At 40.3% G+C, this 26,039-nt stretch overlaps 1 protein-coding gene across 6 annotated transcripts in view; it reads right to left on the bottom strand.

The window, feature by feature from the left end:
* The window catches only part of zmat3 (zinc finger, matrin-type 3), a 94,367-nt gene that overhangs the window by 1,485 nt on the left and 66,843 nt on the right, over nt 1-26,039 (bottom strand). For 5 of the 6 annotated variants that reach the window (XM_072254561.1, XM_072254559.1, XM_072254560.1 and 2 more), the window contains 3 exons: nt 21,123-21,292; nt 6,338-6,438; nt 134-575 (listed from right to left, as the gene is read on the bottom strand). In XM_072254561.1, the coding sequence (XP_072110662.1) occupies nt 367-575; nt 6,338-6,438; nt 21,123-21,292 (480 nt within the window). In that variant the 3' untranslated portion in view covers nt 134-366. Of the gene's footprint in view, nt 1-133; nt 576-6,337; nt 6,439-21,122; nt 21,293-26,039 lie in introns of those variants that run through there. The other variant, XM_072254558.1, reaches the window with a different exon arrangement.

The following is a 26,039-nucleotide window of genomic DNA, read 5'->3' as shown; positions in this document are numbered from 1 at the left end:
GAGACAAAATTAGAATAACATTAAATTACAAAAAGGAACATTTTGCTGGAAAATTGTACAAGGTAAGCAAATATTAAATCAAATACTTCCAAATCATTTGTAAAAGCATCTTATGACCAGTTACACACTCCTTTTAAGGGGCAAAGGTTAATAATAAAACAATTAATGGATGTGCTCTATACAGAGAAAAAATTAAATAATATTAAGCAAGCACAAAATACACATTGACATTATACAAAATATTGTACAATTAAAATGGCCTCTATAATTTCTTTAAGACTTAATATTTTGTATTGATATTGTGAATGTATCTTGACAATTATAAGCATTCTTCTAAAGTTATAAGATGCATGTATATTCAAACCTTCATACATATCCAAGATTTTCCATTTCATTGCGATATCGCTGTTCTGACACTTTACACTTATGTAATTTGCTTTCAAGGTGCAACCGAAATTCTGGTTCTTCACTGGCTCCAATATTACACATAGAACAATAGAACTGTCCACTTGGTGTCACACACATTGCTAGGTCACGTGGAATCCGCTGCCGGGAACGTGGATTAAAATAAGGACCTATGTAAAGGTGAAATTTTAAAGGGTATATATAAAGATGATTGCCATTTTATTGGCACTAATGTAATTTTATTTATTTGTAAAATGCATTGAGGAAAAGTACATAAAACTTGAGGACATAATATTTATTTCTCTGACAATGTTTAGTCACAATGTCATTCTGCCTACAACTTTTTAATGTTCTTTCATTTATAAACAGTTTCAAAATAATCCATATTCAACATTATTCAAAACTGAACTTGAAACTTGCTCCTTTTATAGTGAACCCTTCTCTTTTGAAACTATTTCACATTCCTTACAGCCAGCTGCAAATCCTCTTATGGAATGCCACTGACCGACTGCTAACTTTTATTCTCTTACTTTGTTATCCTTCCCCTTATTTTATTTCTATCACATATTTTCAACATTTACTTTATTTTTGGCCAAAGATTTCTAGACACGTACTTGTCTCAATAGCTTAAACAGATTTTAAAATTCTTGCATGTAAATAATTAGAACATAGTACAGCACTGGAACAAAGCCTTTGACACACAATGTTGTGCTGAATTAATTAAATTGGTAATCAAATGCCCAGCTAAACTAATCCCTTCTGCCTACACAATATCCATATCTTTCCATTTTCTGCATGTTCATGTTGTGACGAGAATACACATAAATTAAGATGTTTGCTGGCCTGGGCTTGCACCAGTGGCATCAGCAGTTGGTCTGCCACCCATCCTCAGGGGAGGGAGAGATAAGGAACAATTAAGCAGCATTTGGGGATGTTAATGAAGGAGCCATCAGTCTGGGTATTGTCAAGATCGGCTCCCCCTTTGAACCCTGAACTGTTTGAAGTGATGGACAGGTGATCTGGAGATGTGTAATGAAGGGACGGGAGAGAGAGCTGTCTAGAGCGGCTCCCCCTTTGAACCCTGAACTGTTTGAAGTGATGGACAGGCGATACCCCAGCAGGGGGATAAAAAGGGACAGGTTCGCTAAGGCAGGACACACACGACACTCGAGGTAACGAGACCCTGGAAGCGGTGCGCCTCTCACGAGTCGGTGGGAAGTACCGGGCCACAAACGCACAGGGTGGAAATGTACGATCAGCGGGAACCCGGTGTGTGTCCGCCCTTGCTTGGGTGCCGGGTTCACTGCAGAGGATCAACCGCATCTGGAGGAGGGGTCACGGTCGGTGACCCCAGGTGACATCACAAAGGACTCGCCCGAAAGCTGCTTGTGAGCAATATCGCAGGTCTGTGAGTGGAAGCCGTTCTGAATGATCAGTCGTTCTCGTTCTCTCTCTCCCTCCCCCCCACATTGTCCATCGCCATGGCAACGATTACTGCGAACTGAACTAAATTGAACTGGATTTTATGTCACTTTGAAATTGGTCATTTACCCCTAGACAACGATAGAGCTTGATTCTGTGCACATGTGTGTTTATCATTGCTGAACTGTTGCATTTATTATCCTTTCGATTACTGTGTTGCTTGTTTCTTTAATAAAACTTTCTTAGTTCTAGTAATCCAGACTCCAACTGAGTGATCCATTTCTGCTGGTTTGGCAACCCAGTTACGGGGCATGTAACAATGTGCCTATATAAGAGCCTCCTAAAAGACCTTATTATATTTGTCTCCCCCAGCACTTCAGGCAAAACATTCCAGGCACGCTCCACTCTCTGGGTAAAAAAACCTGCCCTCTGAACTTAAATACAAGTCCTCTGGTATTAGACATTTCAACCATGGGAATAAGATACTGGCGGTCTACGCCTTTCATAATCTCAGGATTTTCTTTATTTCTGTTTTTGAACATTAGCTACTCACCAGTCTTCTGGGACCTTGTCTGTTGCTAGAGAGGAAACAATGATATTGGTCAAGGCCCCATTGATCTCATCTCTTGCCTCTCTCAATAACCTGGGTATATCCCATCAGGTCCTGTGGACTTAATCCAATTTAGTGTTCTTTAAGAAACCCAACACTACCTCCTCCTTTATCTTGAAAAGCCCTATCAAATTAGCATACTCCACCCTGATCTTCCCATCCGCCACGTCCTTCTCCTTGGAAAAGTACTCATTTAGAACCTCACCTATACTCCCAATCATATTCCCTCCTTTATCAATGAGTGGTCCCCCCTGCTCTCCAGCTATCCTCTTGCTCTATAAAAGCCTTAGAATTCTCTTTAATCCTACTTGCCAAGACCTTTTCATGGCCTCTCTTGGTGTTCCTAATTTCATTCTTGAGTTATTTTATGGCTTCTTTGTATCTTTTTCTTTCTGTGCGCATGCGCCGGTCATATATGCAGCCTGTTCCAGTTGCTCCGTAGTGTCTTACTTTTAAACTTTTTAACTTAGCTATTTGTTGCATTTTTTTCTCACGGTAACACGTTGAAGCTGCACCCTCTCTAACATGCTGGTGGAGAGAGTTTTACTTGTTTTTTTAGTGCTGGAATTAGTTACATTCGGACACGTCTCGTTAGCGTGGCAGCAGGATGGCTGCATTGCTTATTCCAGGGACCAATTGATTGCGCTCATGCCCGCCGGCTTAGCGAACAGAGCAGCGGACATCCCGGCTGAAATCCGGAGGAAAATACACAGAGGATGCAGAGGGGGATCAAAAAGGTGAGGGAAGAGGACCGGGTTGAGACAACAGAGGCTTATGGAGAAGAGAAGTTATAAGCCGTGTCTCCCCTCTCTCATCATGGGAAATGTGAGATCGCTGGGGAATAAAATAGACAAACTGACGGTGCTTGTCAGGAGTCAGAGAACATTTCAGGAGAGCAGTGTCATGTGCTTTACTGCGACGTGGCTGCATGAGGACATACCCGATCAAAGCATTTCCATAGAGGGCTTCCAGACCATTCGAGCTGACCGGAAGTGCACTGACAGCGGTAAGCGTAAAGGAGGGGGGCTGGCAGTTCTGGTAAATAACAGATGGTGCAATCCTGGGCATATTACAATCAAGGAACGTGATTGTAGCTCGGATATTGAACTTTTTGCTGTTGGACTCCAGCCATATTATTTGCCAAGGGAAACCTCACATGCTATTGTGGTTGTTGTGTACATCCCTCCCTCTGCCAACCCAACGTCGGCGTGTAACATCATTTACACCGTCATAACCAGATTACAAACCCAGCACCCGAGTGCCCTCATTACCATCTCGGGTGACTTCAACCAGGTTACCATGGCTAGAACACTGCCCAACTTCACGCAGTATGTGAGCTGTACAACCAGAGGGGAGAGGACGCTGGATTTGATGTACGCTAACGTTAAGGATGCATACAGCTCCTCTCCCCTCCCCCCACTGGGAAGGTCAGATCACAACCTGGTGCATCTAAAACCCTGCTATGTGCCTCTGGTGAAGAGTAAACCTGCAACCTCGAGGACAGTGAGAAAATGGTCGGAGGAGGCTTATGAGGCACTCCAGGGTTGCTTTGAGGTGACAGACTGACAGGCACTCTGTGAGCCACATGGAGAGGATATTGATGGGTTCACAGAGTGCATCACTGACTACATCAACTTCTGTGTGGACTGCAATGTTCCGACAAGAACTGTCCTTTGTTATTCAAATAAAAAGCCATGGGTGACAAAGGACATTAAGGACATCCTGAACGCTAAAAAGAGGGCATTTAGAGATGGAAATAGGGAGGAGCTGAGGGCAATACAGAGGGACCTGAAAGCCAGGATCCAGGGAGGCTAAAGACAGGTACAGGAGGAAGCTTGAGTGGAAACTCCAGCAGAACAACATGGGAGAGGTCTGGAGGCGGATGAGGACCATCACTGGGTTCCGGCAAACTAGCAACAGAGGAGCTGAAGGCAGTGTGGACAGGGCCAATGAACTTAACCTGTTCTTTAACAGATTTGACATTGTGGCCCCTGCCCATCCCCCACATAAGCCATCTGTTGTCAGCCCCCAACCAACACATATTCCACTCTCCCCTCCTACCCTCCTCACAGTCCCCCACCCTGCTCTCATGACTACACCACTTCTCCACACGAAACCACCACGGTGAGCTTCACAGCTGAACAGGTGAGAAGACAGCTGAAACGTCCCAACCCAAGCAAGGCTGCAGGACCGGATGGTGTCAGTACCAGGGTGCTCAAAGCCTGTGCCCCTCAGCTATGTGGAGTACTTCGCCATGTATTCAACCTGACCCTGAGGCTCCGGAGGGTTCCTGTACTGTGGAAGACATCCTGCCTCGTCCCTGTGCCGAAGACGCTGCGCCCCAGCGGCCTCAATGACTACAGACCGGTGGCATTGACCTCCCACATCATGAAGACCCTGGAGAGACTTGTTCTGGAGCTGCTCCGACCTATGGTCAGGCCACACTTATATCCCCTCCAGTTCACCTACCAGCCCCGACTAGTAGTTGAGGATGCCATCGTCTACCTGCTGAACCATGTCTACGCCCACCTGGACAAGCCAGCGAGCACTGTGAGGGTCATGTTTTTTGACTTCTCTAGTGCGTTCAACACCATCCGCCCTGCTCTGCTGGGGGAGAAGCTGACAGCAATGCAGGTGGATGCTTCCCTGGTATCATGGATTCTTGATTACCTGACTGGCAGACCACAGTACGTGTGCTTGCAACACTGTGTGTCCGACAGAGTGATCAGCAGCACTGGGGCTCCACAGGGGACTGTCTTGTCTCCCTTTCTCTTCACTATTTACATCTCGGACTTCAACTGCTGCACAGAGTCTTGTCATCTTCAGAAGTTTTCGGATGACTCTGCCATAGTTGGATGCATCAGCAAGGGAGATGAGGCTGAGTACAGGGCTACGGAAGGAAACTTTGTCACATGGTGTGAGCAGAATTATCTGCAGCTTAATGTGAAAAAGACTAAGGAACTGGTGGTAGACCTGAGGAGAGCTAAGGTACCGATGACCCCTGTTTCCATCCAGGGGGTTAGTGTGGACATGGTGGAGGATTACAAATACCTGGGGATACGAATTGACAATAAACTGGACTGGTCAAAGAACACTGAGGCTGTCTACAAGAAGGGTCAGAGCCGTCTCTATTTCCTGAGGAGACTGAGGTCCTTTAACATCTGCCGGACGATGCTGAGGATGTTCTACGAGTCTGTGGTGGCCAGTGCTATCATGTTTGCTGTTGTGTGCTGGGGCAGCAGGCTGAGGGTAGCAGACACCAACAGAATCAACAAACTCATTTGTAAGGCCAGTGATGTTGTGGGGATGGAGCTGGACTCTCTCACGGTGGTGTCTGAAAAGAGGATGCTGTCTAAGTTGCATGCCATCTTGGACAATGTCTCCCATCCACTACATAATGTACTGGGTGGACACAGGAGTACATTCAGCCAGAGACTCATTCCACCGAGATGCAGCACAGAGCATCATAGGAAGTCATTCGTGCCTGTGGCCATCAAACTTTACAACTCCTTCCTTGGAGGGTCAGACACCCTGAGCCAATAGGCTGGTCCTGGATTTAGTTCATAATTTACTGGCATAATTTACATATTACTATTTAACTACTTATGGTTTTATTACTATTTATTATTTATGGTGCAACTGTAACAAAAAACAATTTCCCCCGGGATCAATAAAGTATGACTATGACTATCTGATCCCACCACCTCCTCTGGCAGGATGTTCTAACCATGTGCCATGTTACTCTACTTGCTCCTCAGCTCCTATTTAAGAAGGCCAAGTATTTTACATGCAGAATTTGGTAAGAAGAGTTTTCCTTACATCCTATAAAACTCATTTCACCTTTGCACATTATTGTGTTATAAATATTTAATAATGTTGATGACAGAAAATATTACATACCTAGGGTATTTTGAACTCCATGTGAATTGCGATGATTTGGCACCACTTTAAATGCATTTCCTTCTTTCCTTTGCCTCCTCTTTGTGAGCTCTGTTGCTTCTCTGTAGAATCAAATTCTTTGTTATTCACACATTTAAAGACCACATGATTTGTTAAATTGTTTTACAGCATTTTTAGTTATTTTGTTCCACAATTACTCAAAACATTTAGAAAGTGTATAGCATTATGCTGTCACCTGAACTTAGCATTTTTCTGTAATTTGTTTCACCATTTTGTATTTTTATTTTGTTTCATACAAATATATAGATTAAGAACAGGATTAAGCCCCTTGGCCTGTCAAGCCTGCTCCATATTGGATCTGATTATGACCTCAACATAAGAGAGTTACCCCATAACCTTCCACCCCCATTTCTTAACTACCTCTGTGCCAAAACATTTCAAAAGGCCTTTTAAGGAGTAAAGTTCCAAAGCTTCACAATGCTGGAGAGAAAAAAGATAATCTAAACTGTGCATCTAAAATAGATTGTCCTTATTTTTAAACAAGGACCCCCAGTTCGAGATTCTTCCACAACAGTGAAAATCTTTTCCCATCCATTCCAGCAAGACTCCTTTAGGTTTTGATATACTTCCACTAAGATCACCATTTACTATTCTAAAGTCCAGTAGATACAACCTGGCCAATCAGCCTTTTCTTGTAAAACAGCTTGTACATTCAACTTATCAGTTATCAGATTGGATAACCGAGGCAAATACAGGATTTTTGTAACATGCACTGAATGGAAGGCAATTGAAATTTGGAAGATTCTGTCAAATGATTTGTCAATTGTATGAATATTTTATGGAATGCACATTATAGATGCTACTAATTCAACCAGAGGTAAGAGAATAATCAAAGGAATTATGAACTTTTTTGGAGTATTATAGAATGACATTAGAACAATTAGCCTTGTTATCTTTCTGTAACATATAAAATGACTAAAATAAACATTGACAGACTATATGACAACAAATATATTTCAGTAGTAAATTGTTCCAAATCTGCAATGGAAGCCTTCAACTTTCTCTCCATGATTAGTGACCACATCATTTGATTTTGCCCTCACCATGACAAATGGTTAAGGATACTCATGATGTGATTAGAAAAAGAAGCACAGTTAGAAAATCAAACGTGGCATTTTCTTTAAATGAAACTAAATGAGGCAACCAGTGAGTAAGATTTTCAAAACTTTGGGAACATTATCTCCATTTTCAAAATGCTTCTCAACCTGGGAAGCATGCCATGGACTATTACAATACAAAGACTTTGATTGATTTGGCAGATGCAAGAATCCATGAGAAGCTGTGATTTCATTCAAGAGACCCATGTATAAAAATATCAAGGCTGATAATCTAATTATGTAGTAAGGAGTGCTGGATCTTTAGAGCAGATTTCATGCAGATGAAATTTAATATCCACATAGGGTACAAAAGGGGCCTTGGTTAAAAGGATGAAACTTTATTCAATTATCTTTCTTAGAGTTATTCTTAACATCCTGGCCTTATATCTCAATCATTGTCACTAAAAACAAATTATCTTGTTACAATTACATAGATGACTGCAGGAGCTTTCTCTGCATATTATATATCTCATTTTACATCATGATACCACTTGAGATTCCAAATATTTGATCCCAGATCCATGGATTTTGCAGTTTGTAAAGGAGGAAATGTTTAATTATATTTTTGAAGCTCCATACCTAACGGAATTTATGGTAAGAGTTTATTTCATATATAAATTGTGCGAAAAATTTGGATGCGTGTACTACTTTTTCTGATAACGTGGGGTTAAAAAGGTTATTTGGTAACATATAGACATACTGAGATCTGCTTTTTTAAATTTCCTACTGAATGGATAGAGTATTACTTTAATTTTCCATCTGAAAGGTGACATTTTCAATACTATGGCATTCTTGAAATGAAAATTGTAATGAAACATTACACTAAATTATGTTCAAATACTAGTGAAAGTGTTCGACTTCCAAACTTCTGACCCATAAAGGGTAAAACTGAGATCACATATTTTTATTTGTTAGTTATACAACTGACAAAATCTTGTTATATTTAATCATAAAACACATTTCTGATATATTTTAAAGGTACGTCATATAATTGACAACTTCATGCATAGACTTCCTACATACAACAACCAATCGGTGACATTTAGATCTTCATTTCATCTTTTCCATTGAGCCCATTATGTATGCTAACAGATATACGTCATTCCTTACACTTACAATAGCCTTGGTAAAAAAACAGGACAACTTATCATCCAAAACCCTTGGGTGCTTTTGACATCAAAGTTGCTGGTGAAAGCAGCAGGCCAGGCAGCATCTCTAGGAAGAGGTACAGTCAACGTTTCGGGCCGAGATCCTTCGTCAGGACGGTCTCGGCCGGAAACGTCGACTGTACCTCTTCCTAGAGTTGCTGCCTGGACTGCATTCACCAGCAACTTTGATGCCTGTTGCTTGAATTTCCAGCATCTGCAGAATTCCTCGTGTTTGGGTGCTTTTGACAATTAATTTGGTACTAAATGTACAATGAACTTTGGTTACTATTTCATCTAAACTATAAAGAGCATGTTCGTGTACATTATTACAGAAATGGTGGTTCCAGGCAGAAAAATGCAAAGGACATGAAGAATTAAGGTGGGAGATCACATTCAGGGAATACTCTTTCACTTGCTCTTAGAATACAGCATTTGAATACCACAGAACACAATAAGAATTCAAATTACATCGTTTTATAAAACAAGATTAATAACTTGCTGTTGCTAGTGTTGAAATTGCGGGGGCCCTGGCAGAAATATTTAAAATGTTGCTGTCTACGGGTGAAGTGCCGGAGGATTGGAGAGTGGCTCATGTTGATCCGTTGTTTAAAAAAGGATCGAAAAGTAATCCGGGAAATTATAGGCTGGTGAGTTTAACGTCAGTAGTAGGTAAGTTATTGGAGGGAGTACTAAGAGACAGAATCTACAAGCATTTGGATAAACAGGGGCTTATTAGGGAGAGTCAACATGGCTTTGTGCATGGTAGGTCATGTTTGACCAATCTGTTGGAGTTTTTCGAGGAGGTTACCAGGAAAGTGGATGAAGGGAAGGCAGTGGATATTGTCTACATGGACTTCAGTAAGGCCTTTGACAAGGTCCCGCATGGGAGGTTAGTTAGGAAAATTCAGTCGCTAGGTATACATGGAGAGGTGGTAAATTGGATTAGACATTGGCTCGATGGAAGAAGCCAGAGAGTGGTGGTAGAGAATTGCTTCTCTGAGTGGAGGCCTGTGACTAGTGGTGTGTCACAGGGATCAGTGCTGGGTCCATTGTTATTTGTCATCTATATCAATGATCTGGATGATAATGTGGTAAATTGGATCAGCAAGTTTGCTGATGATACAAAGATTGGAGGTGTAGTAGACAGTGAGGAAGGTTTTCAGAGCCTGCAGAGGGACTTGGACCATCTGGAAAAATGGCAGATGGAGTTTAATACTGACAAGTGTGAGGTATTACACGTTGGAAGGACAAACCAAGGTAGAACATACAGAGTTAATGGTAAGGCACTGAGGAGTGCAGTGGAACAGAGGGATCTGGGAATACAGATACAAAATTCCCTAAAAGTGTCGTCACAGGTAGATAGGGTCGTAAAGACAGCTTTTGGTACATTGGCCTTTATTAATCGAAGTATTGAGTATAAGAGTTGGAATGTTATGATGAGGTTGTATAAGGCATTGGTGAGGCCGAATCTGGAGTATTGTGTTCAGTTTTGGTCACCAAATTACAGGAAGGATATAAATAAGGTTGAAAGAGTGCAGAGAAGGTTTACAAGGATGTTGCCGGGACTTGAGAAACTCAGTTACAGAGAAAGGTTGAATAGTTTAGGATTTTATTCCCTGGAGCGTAGAAGAATGAGGGGAGATTTGATAGAGGTATATAAAATTATGATGGGTATAGATAGAGTGAATGCAAGCAGGCTTTTTCCACTGAGGCAAGGGGAGAAAAAAACCAGAGGACATGGGTTAAGGGTGAGGGGGAAAAAGTTTAAAGGGAACATTAGGGGGGGGCTTCTTCACATAGAGAGTGGTGGGAGTATGGAATGAGCTGCCAGACGAGGTGGTAAATGCGGGTTCTTTTTTAACATTTAAGAATAAATTGGACAGATACATGGATGGGAGGTGTATGGAGGGATATGGTCCGTGTGCAGGTCAGTGGGACTAGGCAGAAAATGGTTCGGCACAGCCAAAAAGGGCCAAAGGGCCTGTTTCTGTGCTGTAGTTTCTATGGTTTCTATGGTTACTACTTCAGATATTTGATATATAAGATCTACAAAATGCATTTTAAAATGAGAATAAAGTCAATTTTAAAGTTCCAATTAAAAATGGTTCTATTATGGAATTGTTAATGGAAATCAAGCAATTGTAAAAATTAACATAAAACACTATTAATCCAACACATGATTATATCCAACACTCTTAACAAAATTAACAAGATACTAGAAGATCCATTTTATGTTCTGGACCTTAAGTTGTTGTATATAAAAATAAATTTATTCATGTTTAATGAATAATTAATGAATGTTTAACTACATTCTTTATTCTTCAAACGTAGTTTATCCTATGTTTTTTTTCTGTAAAAGTAGGCAAAGATCAGTAAAGCAGTGCTTCTGGGATAAGCCTTGTACTCAAAGAAATCTTGTGTTAAACATTTGACCTTCCTTCAGTTTTCTAAAACATAAAAGTCTTGGTAAAGTCTGATTCCAGTTCTGAAGGTTGGCTAAACTAAAGGCATTGTTATTGCACCTTTCTCTGAGTTACAAAGTTATACTGTAACACAAACACTCAGTGGCCACTTTATTGGGTATACCTGCTTGCTAATGCAAATATCTAATCAGTTAATCATGTGGCAGCAACTCAATGCATAAAAGCATGCAGACATGGTCAAGTGGTTCAGTTGTTGTACAGACCACAGCAGAATGAGGAAGAAACGTGATCTAAAGTGATTTTGACCGTGGAACAATTGTTGGTACCAGACAGGGTGTTTTGAGTATCTCAGAAACAGCTGATCTCCTGGGATTGTCACACACAACAGTTCGTAGAATTTACAGGGAATGGTGCAGGAAAAAAAGTCATATCCAGTGAGCAGCAGTTCTGTGGGAAAAATGACCTGTTAATGACAGAAGTCAGAGGAGAAAGGCCAGATTGGCTCAAGCTGACAGGAAGGAGACAGTAATTCAAATAACTATGTGTTACAACAGTGGTGTGCAGAAGAGAACATGCTCTTTTGCAACCTAGGGTGGGGGAGAGAGGGGGTCACTCTCTCTCTTCCCCCCCCCATCACACCAGGTTTCAAAAGAGCATCTTCTCTTCTGCACACCAGTATTGTAACAGTTATTTGAATATATATATTTTCTAGACAGGAGGCATTAGTGCTGTGCTCAAGAATAAGCACCATGCTCTTTATGATGATACTGACTGTGTTGTATGACTGGTGTTTGTGTGGAAGGCTCAGGTTGTATTGTCAACAAGTGATCTATTCCGCTCAATACCCAAAGGAAATTAGTTTTGCAATTCATACATCTGAATTTATGGAAAATTATTCATAAGTATGGATGTCCATAAATCGGGCATTCATAACCAGGACAAATTTGTAAACCGTGTTATTGCTCACTCAGTGTCAGCAAGACCAAAGTGATGATTATTGACTTCAGGAGGAGGAAACCAAAGGTCCATGAACCAGTCCTCATTAGGGCATCAGAGGAGCAGAGAGAGAGTCAGAAACTTTAAATTCCACGCTGTTATCATTTCAGAGCATCTATCCTGCGTCCAACATTTAGTGCCATTATAAGACCATAAGATATAGGAGAAGTAGGCCATTCGGCCCACTGAGTCTGCTCCGCTATTTAATCGTGGGCTGATCCAATTCTTCCAGTGACCCCCACTCCCCTGCCTTCTCCCCATACCCTTTGATGCCCTGGCTAATCAAGAACCTATCTCTGCCTTAAATACACCCAATGACTTGGGCTCCACAGCCACTCATGGCAACAAATTCCACAGATTTACCACCTTCTGACTAAAGTAATTTCTCCGTATTTCTGTTCTAAATGGACATCCTACAATCCTGAAGTCATGCTGTCTGGTCAAGGGAGGTAACTTTGCCAGATCTAATTTGTTCGGGCCTTTTAACCTTTGGAATGTTTCTATGAACTCCAGGGAATACAGTCCAAGAGCTGCCAGATATTCCTCATATGGTAACCCTTTCATTCCTGGAATCATTCTCGTGAATATTCTCTGAACCCTCTCCAATGTCAGTATATTCTTTCTAAAATAAGGAGCCCAAAACTGCACACAATACTCCAAGTGTGGTCTCATGAGTGCCTTATAGTGCCTCAACATCACATCCCCGCTCTTACATTCTGTACCTGAAATGAATGCCAACATTGCATTCACCTTCTTCACCACCGACTCAACCTGGAGGTTAACTTTAAGGGTATCCTGCACAAGGACTCCCAAGTCTCTTTGCATCTCTGCAGTCTGAATTCTCTCCCCAGCTAAATAATAGTCTGCCCATTTATTTCTTCCACCAAAGTGCATGCCCATACAGTTTCCTACATTATATTTCATTTGCCACTTCTTTGCCCATTCCCCTAAACTATCTAAGTCTCTCTGTTTCCTCAACACTACCCATTCCTCCAGCTATCTTTGTATCATCAGCAAATTTAGCCACAAGTACACCACATCTACTGCATCTCCTTTGTCTACACTGCTTGTAGTTTCCTCAAAAAATTGCAGTAGGTTAGTCAGGCAGGATTTTCCTTTCAGGAAAACATGCTGGCTTTGTCCTATCTTGTCATGCGCCTCCAGCTACTCTATACTCTCATCCCTAACAATCGATTCCAACAACTTCCCAACCACTGATGTCAGGCTAACAGGTCTACAGTTTCCCTTCTGTTGTCTCCCACCCTTCTTGAATAGCAGAGTAACATTTGCAATTTTCCAGTCATCCGGTACAATGCAAGAATCTATCGATTCTTGAAAGATCATTGTCAATGCCTCTGCAATCTCTCCAGCTACTTCCTTCAGAACTCGAGGGTGCATTCTATCAGGTCCAAGAGATTTATCCACCCTCAGACCATTAAGCTTCCTGAGCACCTTCTCAGTTGTAATTTTCATTGCACATACTTCACTTCCTTGACACTCTTAAATGTCCAGTATACTGCAGATATCTTCCACAGTGAAGACTGTTGCAAAATACACAATCAGTTCCTCTGCTATCTGTGAGGGTCTCATTACAGTATCTCCAGCGTCATTTTCTATTGTCCTATATCTACCCTCAACTCTTTTACCTTTACATACTTAAAAGAGCTTTTAGTGTCTTGATATTAGTCGCCAGCTTCCTTTCATAATTCATATTTTCCTTCCAAATGACCTCCTTAGTTTCCTTCTGCAAGTTTTTGAAAGCTTCCCAATTCTCTATCTTCCCACAAGCTTTGGCTTCCTTGTATGTCCTCTCTTTTGCTTTTACTTTGGCTATGACTTCACTTGTCAGCCTCCGTAGTGTTCTTCTTCCATTTGAAAATTTCTTCGTATTTGGAATATATCTGTCTTGCACTTTCCTCATTTTTCGCAGAAACTCTAGCCATTGATGCTCTGCTGTCGTTCCTGCTAGTGTCCCTTTCCAGTCAACCTTGGCCAGTTCCCCTCTCATGCCATTGTATGTTCATATTCCTTTATTCCACTGGCACACTGGAATTCAGTTTCTTCTTCTCAAATTTCAAAGTGAACTCGATCACATTGTGGTCACTGTTCCCCAAGGGTTCCTTAACCTTAAGCTCTCTTATCACTTCCGGGTCATTGCACAACACCCAGTCCAGCACAGCCGATCCCTTAGTGGGCTCAACAACAAGCTGTTCTAAAAAGCCATCTTTTAGACATTCTACAAATTCTCTCTCTTGAGATCCAGTACTGGCCCGGTTTTCCCAATCTATTTTCATGTTAAAATCCCCAACGATTATCATGACATTGCCCTTCTGACATGCCTTCTCTATCTCCTGCTGTAATTTGTAATCCATATTGTGGCTGCTGTTTGGAGGCCTGCATATAACTGCCATTAGGGTCCTTTTACCCTTGCTATTTCTTAACTCAACCCATAGAGACTCTACACCTTCCAATCCTATGTCATCCCTTTCTAATGCTTTAATATTATTTCTTATACACAGGGCCACACCACCCCCATCTGCCTACTAACCCATCCTTCCGATACACTGTATATTCTGGACATTCAACTCTCAATGGCAGCCATCCTTTAACCAAGTTTCAGAGATGGCCACAACGTCATACTTGCCATTTCGTCTGTTTTTTTACGAGGCCGAGTTGCCAGCTCAACACTTAATCCAGCATTGTTGGAAAGCATCCAAGGAACTGGCTGGATTCAAACCCAGGACCACTCAACTCAAAGTCCTGTGCTGATGCCACTACACCACTGGCCAGCCTATAGATGTGTGTTGAAGAGTGTATTGACTGATTGCATCATGGCCTGGTATGGAAAAATCCTACAAAAATAGTAGATATGGCCCAGTCCATGATGGGTAAAGCCCCCTGCACCATTGAGCACATCTACATGGAGTGTTGTTGCAAGAAAGCAGCATCCATCATTAAGGACCCCACCATCCAGGCCATGCTCTCTTCTTGTTACTGCCATTAGGAAGTCAGGCACAAGAGCCTCAGGACCCATACTACCAGGTTCACAAACAGTTATTACCCCACAACCATCAGCTCTTTAACCAAAGGGGATAACTTCACTTGCCTCATTACTGAACTGGACTCACTTTCAAGGAATTTTCATCTCATGTTCTCAATATTTATTGCTTATTTATTGCTATTTCTGCTTTTTCTCTTACTTTTTGTATTTACACATTGATTGTTATCTGCCCTGCTGGCTGTGGTCTAATTGATTCTGTTGTGTTTCTTGTATTTACTGTGAATGCCCACAAGAAAATTAATCTCATGGTTGTACATGTATATACTTTGATAATAAATTTACTGTAAACTCCACTATGAGAATAGTAAGCAGGGATACAGAAATTAATAGCATCTTTTGAGTAGACAATGTGCTAATCAATTAGTATCATGATACAGTTTAACCTCATTTTATCTTTTACCACTGCAACCCCAAAGTCTACAAGGGGAATGAAGAATTATGGGAAATAAATAGGGAAGTGAAGTTGAGACAAAGTTCATTGCTGAAAGCCACATATACTGAACTGCTTCAATTTGTTTATGTTTTTGGTCTTCAAAGCTGTCTGATCTAAAGAAATTGTGTGGAATGTATTAGCACTTGAAGCTATTGTGACATTTGTGAAGCAAACATTCATTAATGAAGCTAACTTTTTCATAATGAATGAACCTTCCCCTGCCTCTTCCACCCTCTTGCTATTTCCTCTAATGAGAAGCGGAAATCAATGGCATGGGAACTCCACCAGCTTGATGTTCACCTCCAATAACACATAATCTTGCCTTATTATTTTTGACATTATTTTATATCAGTCCAGGAATTACAGACCCAATGCAAATGAAAGACACTAATGAGAAAGGACCTCTCACCATTTTTTTCAGGACAGCTAGGGATGGGTAATAAATGTAGTCGTGATCCCATTGTGTAACCCTTTCTCAAATCCTGATGAATCTGACAAGATATCTTTGAGTAGCAAGTGTGAATTGCAAATTTTTAAAAAAAATTATTATTAACTTATCCTATTGAAGGATATTTGCTTAAATTAAAAAGTCGGTTTTATATTTTTGAGGATAAAAATAAGCTATTAGCTTCCCGATTAAGGGCTGCTAAAGCTAAAAGACAAATTTTAAAGATTCATAAAGATAATGGAAATATAGTAAGTAATTATGAAGATATTAATAATATCTTTCAGGATTTTTATTCCAATCTTTATAAATCTCAGTTTCCAGCAGATCCCTCTAAAATGAAAGCTTTTTTATATAAGATTAAATTTTCTCAAATTACTACTGAAGATCAACAGACCCCTGATGCTCCAATTGTTGAGCATGAAATTCAGAAAGCTATATGGTCAATGCAATCAGGTAAAGCTCCTGGACTCGATGGTTATTCGGTAGGATTTTACAAAAAATTTGAAAAATTACTTTCTCCATACCTTTTGGAAATATTTCATGAATCTTTTGAGAAAGGTAATTTACCCTCTTCTTTTTGTGAAGCTTCTGTTTCTTTAATCCTTAAGAAAGATAAAGATCCTACTGAATGCTCATCTTATAGACCTATTTTGCTATTAAATGTGGATGCTAAAATTCTTTCCAAGATAATGGCTAACCGTTTGGAAAACATTTTATCTAAAATTATCTCTATGGATCAAACAGGTTTTATTAGAGGCCGTTACTCTTCTTCTAATGTTCGGAGATTGATGAATATTATATATTCACCATTATCCAAAACAGCCCAATGTGTTATTTCTCTGGATGCAGAAAAGGCATTTGATAGGATTGAATGGACTTACTTGTTTAATGTATTAGAGAAATTTGGCTTTGGTAATAATTTTAATAAGTGGATTCAAATGATCTATAAGAATCCTATCACTACCGTTATTACTAATAATCTTAAGGTCTCCCTTTTTTTCACTTTCACAAGGTACTCAACAAGGGTGTCCATTAAGTCCTTCATTATTTAATCTCACACTGGAGCCTTTGGCTATAACAATTCACAAAGCTAAAAATATTCATGGTATTTCTATAAATGGGACTATACATAAAATTTCTCTTCATGCAGATGATCTTTTGGTTTATATCTCGAATCCTGAAGAATCTATTCCTAATCTTTTGGAATTATTAAATGATTTTGGAAAATTTTCAGGATATAAACTTAATTTAAATAAAAGTGAATTGTTCCCTTTAAATTTTCCTGTTTTTATATATAAGGATATTCCATTTAGAATTGTGAATTCTTTTAAATATTTGGGTATTATCATTACAAAAAAATACAAGGATCCTTATAAAGCTAATGTAGTTCCTTTATTGGACTCTATGAAACAATTATTTTCTAGATGGAATCCTCTTACACTTTCCTTAATAGGTCATATTCATGCCGTGAAAATGATGATTTTACCTACATTTTTTTATATTTTTCAAAATATACCTATCTGTCTAACCAAAAAATTTTTTGATCAAATTGATTCTACTATTTCATCCTTTATTTGGAATAATAAAAAACCAAGCATTAATAAGCATAGAACATAAACTAGTACAACAAAGTATGGGCCCTTCAGCCGATGATGTTGTGCCGACAAATATGAAACTATTCCTCAATCAATCTAACCCTTCCGTCCCACACAGCCCATAACCTTTAATTTCTTTATGACCCAGGTCTTAATCTCTTAAATATTCCTATTATATCAACCTCCATCACCATCCCTAGCTTTGTGTTCCAGGCACCAATGCTCTCTGAGTAAAAAAAATAACCTCTGACAGCTCCCCTAAATTTTCCTCTACTCGCCTTAAATGGGTGTTCTCTAGTATTAAGCCATTGCCACCCTGGGAAAAAGGAGCTGGCCGTCCACTCCATCTATGCCTCTCATAATCTTATACGCCTCTATCAAGTCACTTCTCATCGTTACTTGCTCCAAAGAGAAAAGCTCTAGTTTATTCAATCTTTCAACACACTTCTAATCCAGGCAACAACTTGGTAAATCTTCTCTGCACTCTTTAAAGATTCCACATCCTTCCTATAAAATAGTGACCAGAAGTGAACACAATTCTCCAAGTGTGGTCCAACCAGTCTTATAGAGCTGCAACATCACCTCACAGCTCTTGAACTCAGTCCCGCAACTAACGAAGGCCAACACACCATTAGCCTTCTTAACTGCTCTATCAACTTGTGTGACAACCTTGAAGGATCTACAGACATGTACCTCAAGATCCCTCTGTCCCTCCACACTGTTAAGAATCTTACCATTAACCTTGTACTCTGCCTTCAAGTTTGATCTTTGAAGGTGTATCACACATAACACTTTTCCAGACTGAATTCCATCTGCCACTTTTCCATTGTAACCTACAACAAACTTCTACACTAGCCACAACACCTTTGCGTTACCTGCAAACTTACTAACCATTTCCTGATCCAAGTCACTTGTAAGCATTACAAAAAGCAGGGGTTCCAGAACAGATCCCTGCAGAACACCATTAGTCACCCTCTTCCAGGCAGAAAGCTACCACTCTCTACTACCATCCTCTGAGCCTTCTATGGGCAAGCCAATTTCGAATCTATGCAGCCAAGTTTCCATGGATCCATGCTTCATGTCTTTCTGGATGAGCCTGTCATGGGGAATCTTGTCAAATGTTACAATAATATATATACACATCAATCACTCTACCTCCATCAATGGGCTCAGTTTATCAGCAATCCTTTCTGCAGACCAAAGGATTAAAAAAAATCTTTGGTTCTGCTGCTTCAAGAAAATCAAAAGTTTAGAGGTTATGTTTTGGAATCTTTAAACAAAACAACTTTACACTGTACATTCTTTAGCCTCTTAATATTACAGTTTCAATATACAAACTAGAGAAAAGCAACTTCAGTTTAATATTTTTCCAGGTCCCTTTTTAGCCAAATACAATCATTACTTTTAAAATGCCTGTCGCAAAATGAAGTTCATGTTCAAAAAAATCTCTCCTTTTAGTTACCCCCACATCTATTCAGAAGTACACTGCAAAGATATTGTTTAGCAGTACACATTTGTTAGCAGGGGAGATGATAATAAGGAAGAAGATCCATCACTACACTCACTAAGTACAAAATAACTAGTGTACAATTTATCTTAAAAAGTTATACAGGATACAAGATGAGAAATAAACCAAAGCTTTGTAAATAGCAACAAAATAAACCAGAAACAAAACAAAATCTGCCGATGCTGGAAATCCAAGCAACACACACAAAATGCTGGAGGAACTCAGCAGGCCAGGCAGCATCTATGGAAAAGAGTACAGTCGATGTTACAGGCTGAGACCCTTCAGTAAGACTGGAGAAAAAAAAATGAGACAGAGTTAAGGGTGGGAGGAGGGGAGGAAGAAACGCAAGGTGATAGGTAAAACTGGAAGGGGGAAGTGTGAAGTAAAGAGCAGGGAAGCTGTTTGGTGAAAGAGATGCAGGCCTGGAGAAGGTGAAAAATAATAGGAGAGGGAAGAAGGCCATGAACCATACCATAGAACCACAGAACATTACAGCACAGAAACAGGCCTTTTGGCCCTTCCTGGCTGTGCCAAACCATTTTTCTGCCTAGTCCCACTGACCTGCACCTGGACCATATCCCTCCAACACCTCTCATCCATGTACCTGTCCAAGTTTTTCTTAAATGTTAGAAGTGAGCCCACATTTACCACTTCATCTGGCAGCTCATTCCACACTCCCACCACTCTCTGTGTGAAGAAGCCCCCCCTAATATTCCCTTTAAACTTCTCCCCTTTCACCCTTAACCCATGGCCTCTGTTTTTTTCTTCCCTAGCCTCAGTGGAAAAAGCCTACTTGCTTTCACTCTATCTATACCCATCATAATTTTATATATCTCTATCAAATCTCCCATCATTCTTCTACGCTCCAGGGAATAAAGTCCTAACCTATTCAACCTTTCTCTGTAGCTCAGTTTCTCAAGTCCCGGCAATATCCTTGTAAACTTTCTCTGCATTCTTGAAAGTGCAGAGAAATGAAGGAGAGAAAAAGGGAGAGGAGCACCAGAGAGAGGCAATGGGCAGGCAAGGAGGTAAGGTGAGAGAGGGAAGAGGATGGGAATTGATGAAGAAGAGGGGGAGGGGGGCCTTTACCAGGAAGCTCGAGAAATCGACGTTCATGCCATCAGGTTGGGAGGCTACCCAGATGGAATACAAGGTGCTGCTCCTCCAACCTGAGTGTGGCCTCATCACGACAGTGGAGGAGGCCATGGATGGACATATTGGAATGGGAGTAGGAAGTTGAATTAAAATGGGTGGCCTCTGGGAGATCCCACTTTTTCCAGTAGACAGAGCGTAGGTGCTCAGCAAAGCGGTCTCCCAATCTACGTCATGTCTCATCATTATACAAGAGGCCACTCCGGGAGCACCAGATACAATAAATGACCCCAAAAGACTCACAGGTGAAGTGTTGCTTCATCTGGAAGGACTGTTTGGGACCCTGAATAGTAGTGAGGGAGGAGGCGTAGGGGCAGGTGTAGCACTTGCTCCGCTTGCAAGGATAAGTGTCAGGAGGGAGATCACTGGGGAGAGATGGGGAGAGATGAATGTTTAAAGGAGTCGCATAGGGAGTGAGTGATCCCTGCCGAAAGCAGAAAGTGGGGTGGCGGAGGGGAGGGAAAGATGTGCTTGGAGGTTAACCAGAAAGTATGTTATGATTTTTCCCTAATAATATAAAAACTCAAGATATTGCTGCAGTGGATGAATATATATTTTTAATATAAATGGAATGCTGTCTGTGCAATATATACTTAGGGGAAGATCAAATGTCAAAATTTTCCTAAGAGGGCACTGCTCCAATGTTTGGTGGAGGGTTGGATAAGACATGTAGAGGACGAACACATGGAAGAATAATCATCTTTGTCTGTGACTCTGAAAAAGGCAACTGGTATTTAGAAGACCATTATTGAATCAAACTTTAAGTCTTTTTGTTTATAAATGAAAAATCCATTCACATTATCATAAGTATTATAAGTTATGCTGAAACTCTGAAACTCTGTCATAGAACTCTTAGCATACATACGGAAGTGAATTGGATTTCTGAGCTTCTGACAGCCGCAGTCTCTTGGCATGGTTCTTTCCTTGATAATGTGCTTGTGCCACAGCAGGAGAGCTAAAAGAGGCATCACAGAGTTTGCAGTAATCATTTGCTGTGGCCAGAATCACTCGACCTGCCATCTTGGAGGGTCCTGACTGAGAGAAAAATAAGACATAAATAATTAACATATAAGAAAGTAGATTACAGTATATCCTTCACATAGTACAAGTAGTGAGGGCAAAAAAGGCAATGTTTAAAATGATTAAGTATTCTAGCTATTTAAAATTAAAGTGGAATTAGATATTGTGAGTGCACTTTTATGTCAATACATAGCCATTTCTTCAAAGAAGATGCTTTCTTTCAAACAATCCTGATAGACTGAATTAAAACCTGCTCCACGTGGCTTCTTGGTGGCGAGATTAGACTATTTCTTGTGCATTATGCATAAATATCAAGTTTATTTTGGCTAAAATTCTTTCAGCCAACACAGTGTACTAAGATTACAAACAAGGATTTTCATTAATGTTATCTTAGTCAAAAATAACATCGTTATCAGTGTTATTGTATACTACTAAATCAGCTTTGATTGTTATAATTCACACTCTGAACCTTCAAGACTCAAGTGTTACTGAATATGGGAAATGCTTTTGACCCCATAGACAATGTTACTATCTCTTAGTTAATATCCCTGGAATGCTATGAGTGTGAAAACAAATATCACTAGGCTTTTTCCAATGGCAGATCTGTTGGATACCAATGCAAAGACTACTGTGGTAGTGTACTTTAAAATAAAGACAGACCAGCTAATCACAGCTGTCAATGTAACAGCAGTGGCAGGCAGAACGAAAAAAAACAAGATAAACTTTACTTCAAAAATAATTCAAACCAAAGTCTATTAACAAACTGTGAAGCTGGTTAACACTCTGAAGTTTAAAAGAATAGTCTGCCTGAAAAGTTAAAAGCACATTAAGAGATTTAAATTTTAACTATATGGAGTATTTCCAACAATGAATTAGAAAGATTTTTGTACCTGCTACTAATATGTGAACTACTTAATTTTCCAGAGGCCTTTCCTAAAATCTAATTCCATCTGGAGGAGAATAATAGGTGATAAAGGTTACAAAGTGTGTCCTTGACATACCAATAATTCTGCACAAACTAACAGTTGAACTGAAAGTTCTGCCAGCATCAGTGTAACATGTTTAAAATAATCTTAAGGGTTGGGCATTGATAATGTTCTCATGTGTTTAGAAATATTTCGTTTGTTCAGTTTTATTAATCCATAAACAGGAAAAATTTTTGTGGCATGAAACCTTTCCCATCAATCTTTTATGATTAACTAATCGGCATGGGAGATCACTTTATTGATGCAGCAATGGGAAATATGTATCACTTTGTTGGAAATAATGAGCGATAGTTTTTCTTCAATCTTCTTTCTGGATTGACACAAAAATTCATTCCCAGTTAATAGAATTGAATTTATTATTCAGCAACAACTGCATATACCACGAAGATTCTGAAATTTTGCTTTATTTGAGATTCAAAAAGATTCAAGTAGCTGCCAAGCTATACAAAAACTTCTGATTCAACATACTAACTTTTTTTTAAAACTGGTGCATATTTCTTCAGTAAGAAGTAACAGAACCACAGAATATAAACTGAAGCACAGAAAATCATTGAACCCACCATGTCCGTGCTAGCCACTGGTGCTACTGACTTATGTTCCAGCACTTGTAGCTCTGGAGGGGATGATATATCAGGTATACATTTAAATACTACTTGAAATATGGCAAGAGCTTCTGGCCAACGGATACAAAATGGTGGAGGAACTCAACAGGTCAGGCAGAATCAATGAAAATGAATAAACAATCAACATTTCAGGCCAAGTCTTTTATCAGGACTGGAATGGAAGGGGAAAGATGCCAGAATAAGATGGTGGGGTAGGGGAAGGAGGACAAGCTAGGTATTAGGTGAAGCGAGGTGGGTGGGATGAAGTAAGAAGCTGGGAGGTGATGTGGAAAACGCAAAATGGCTAGAAAAGAAGGAATATAACAGGAGAGGAGAGTGAATCACTGGAGAAAGGGAAGGAAGATGGTCACCAGAGGGAAGGTGACAGGCAGGTAAGAAGAACACGTAAGAGGTCAATGTGGGGAAATGAAGAAGGAGGGAGGAGGGGGGAAAGAAATGACTAAAAGTCGGAGAAATTGATGTTCATGCCATCAGGTTGGAGGTTACCTAGATGAAATAAGGTAGATGAACTTGTAGCACATTAAGAGATTGGCATGTATGATGTGAGCATTCTGAATCTTGACTGAAAGAAGATTATTGTTGGGAGCTTAACATCCAAGGATACACTCTGTATTGAAAGGATAGGTGGGTAGGCAGAGGGGGCGGGGAGACTCTGTCAGTAAAAATTGAAATCAATTCCTTAGAGGTGACATAGGATTGGAATGTGTAGAATCCTTGCAGGTACTGCTAAGAAACTGCAAGGGTAAAAAGACCCTGAGAGGAGTTTTATATATATAGGCCTCCAAACAGAAGCCAGGATGTTAGGTACAAATTACAGTGGGAAATAGAAAATGCATGTCTAAAGTGCAACGTTACAACTGTCATGGAGGATTTCAATATGCAGGTAGATTGAGAAAAATTGGGTTGGTGCTAGATCTCAAAAGGGAGAACTTGTAGAATGCCTACAAGATGGCTTTCTAGAGCAGCTCGTGATTGAGCCCAGCTATTCTGGATTGGGTGTGGTGCAATGACCAGAATTGATTAGAGAGCTTAAGGTAAAGGAACCCTTAGGGATGAGTGATCATAATATCATAGATTTCACCCTGTAATTTGAGAGGTTGAAGCTAAAGTCAAATGTATTACTACTAGAGTGGAGTAAATAAGAGTACATGAGAGCAAAGCTGATCAAAGTTGATTGGAATGACACACTAGCAGGGATGACCATAGAGCAGCACTGGCTGGAGTTTCTGGGAGCAATTCAGAAGGTGCAGGATAGATACATTCCAAAGAAGTAGTAGTATTCTACCGGTGAGCTCTGATGAAGAGTCTTGGCCCAACACAACAACTGTACTCTTTTCCACAGATGCCACCTGGCCTGCTGAGTTCCTCCAGCATTTTGTGTGTGTTGCTTGGATTTCCAGCATCTGTAGATTTTCTCTGTTAGTAGTATTCTAAAGGCAGGATGACACAATAGTACCTGACAAGGGAAGTCAAAGTCAACATAAAAGCCTAGAGTGAGACTATAATACAGCAAAAGTTAGTGGGAAGTTAGGGGATTGGGAAGCTTTTAGAAACCAACAGAAGGCAACTTAAAAAGTCATAAAGAGGGAAAAGGTAGAAGATGAAGGTAAGCTAGCCAATAATATTGAAGAGGATACCAAAAGTTTCTTCAGATATATAAAGAGTAAAAGAGGGGTGAGAGTACATATCAAACCACTGGAAAATGGTGCAAGAGAGGTAGTAATGGGGGACAAGGAAATGGCAGACAAATTGAATAAGTATTTTGCATTATTCTTCTTCACTGTGGAAGACACTAGCAGTGTGCTGAAAGTTCAATACTGTCAGGGGGCAGAAGTGAGTGAAGTTGCCATTACTAGGGAGGAGGTGCTTGGGAAACTGAAAGGTCTGAAGCTAGATAAACCACCTGGACCAGATGGTCTACACCCTAGGGTTCTGAAAGAAGTGGTTGAAGAGATTGTAGAGGCATTTGTAATGGTCTTTCAAGAATCAGTAAATTCTAGCATGGCTCTGGAGGAATGGAAAATTGCAAATGTCACTCCATTCTTCAAGAAGGGAGAGAAGCAGAAGAAAAGGAATTATAGGCCAATTAGTCTGACCACAGTGGTTGAGAAGATGTTGGAGTCTATTGTTAAGGACGTGATTTTGGGGTACTTGGAGACACATGAAAAAAAAATAGGCCAAATTCCATTCAGGGAAAATCCTGCCTGACAAATCTGTTGAAAATCTTTGAAGAAATAACAAGCGGCATAAACGAAGGAAAATCGGTGGATGTTGTGTACTTGGATTTTCAGAAGGTCTTTGACAAGATGCCACTCATGAGGCTGTTTAACAAGTTAAGAGCCCATGGTGTAGTGGTAGTTAAAAGTGTTATTCCTATGCCACTCAGTTAGCCATTTCCACATGGGAGGAGTTCACATACTATACAAGCAGAGTTAGTAATAAAGTTCAGTTGACTATCCTGTCAGAATAGTGTGTTCTGTAACAATCCCTCATTAAAGAACACAACTAGGTGTCAGAAGTGGTTGAGCTTTGATGAACTGGTGCTGAAGATCAAGTGAGATCTCCAACAAGAAAGAACTTACAGTAAGTCTGTTTTTGTTTGTATTTATCTAGGGAAAATATCCAGAGACCTATCAACCCAAATTGCCTATATTAGTTGCTAATTGTATGCACCATGAAGCTGAGTTGAGAACTCCTATTAAAGGCCAAAAAAACCTACAAAGCACTGCTAGCTTATTGCTCCACACCTCTTGCAAATGGCTACAGTCTGTTGGAGCTGTCAATAGGCTGGAGACTGAGAATAAGCCTACCCATTCTTCCTTCCCTTCTCCAACCTCACTTACTGGACTCAAACAAAGTGAGAAAGTTTGAGACAACACAGCATGAGAAAACGAAGAGCATGCACGATCTCAGACACAAAGCAAAATCTTTGCCATCTGCCAGGAGTGGTGAAGCTGTTTGGGTTTCAGACCAATTCACCGAAGGAACAACAATCCAGTAGCATGCACCACGATCGTTTATGATCAGAACATCAGGTGGAACAGGTGTGCGCCTGTACGCCTTCAAAGTCTACAAAAGGTAGAGGAAGGAATAGAGTGGCCTGATCCTTATCATGCACCTGTTGAAGAATCTCCATCCACTCCAACACTTACA

This window comes from Mobula birostris, chromosome 4 (assembly GCF_030028105.1).
Source record: "Mobula birostris isolate sMobBir1 chromosome 4, sMobBir1.hap1, whole genome shotgun sequence".
Lineage (NCBI taxonomy): Eukaryota > Metazoa > Chordata > Chondrichthyes > Myliobatiformes > Myliobatidae > Mobula > Mobula birostris.
Note: the sequence above shows the minus strand (reverse complement) of the source record. Positions and strands in the feature narration are given on the sequence as shown.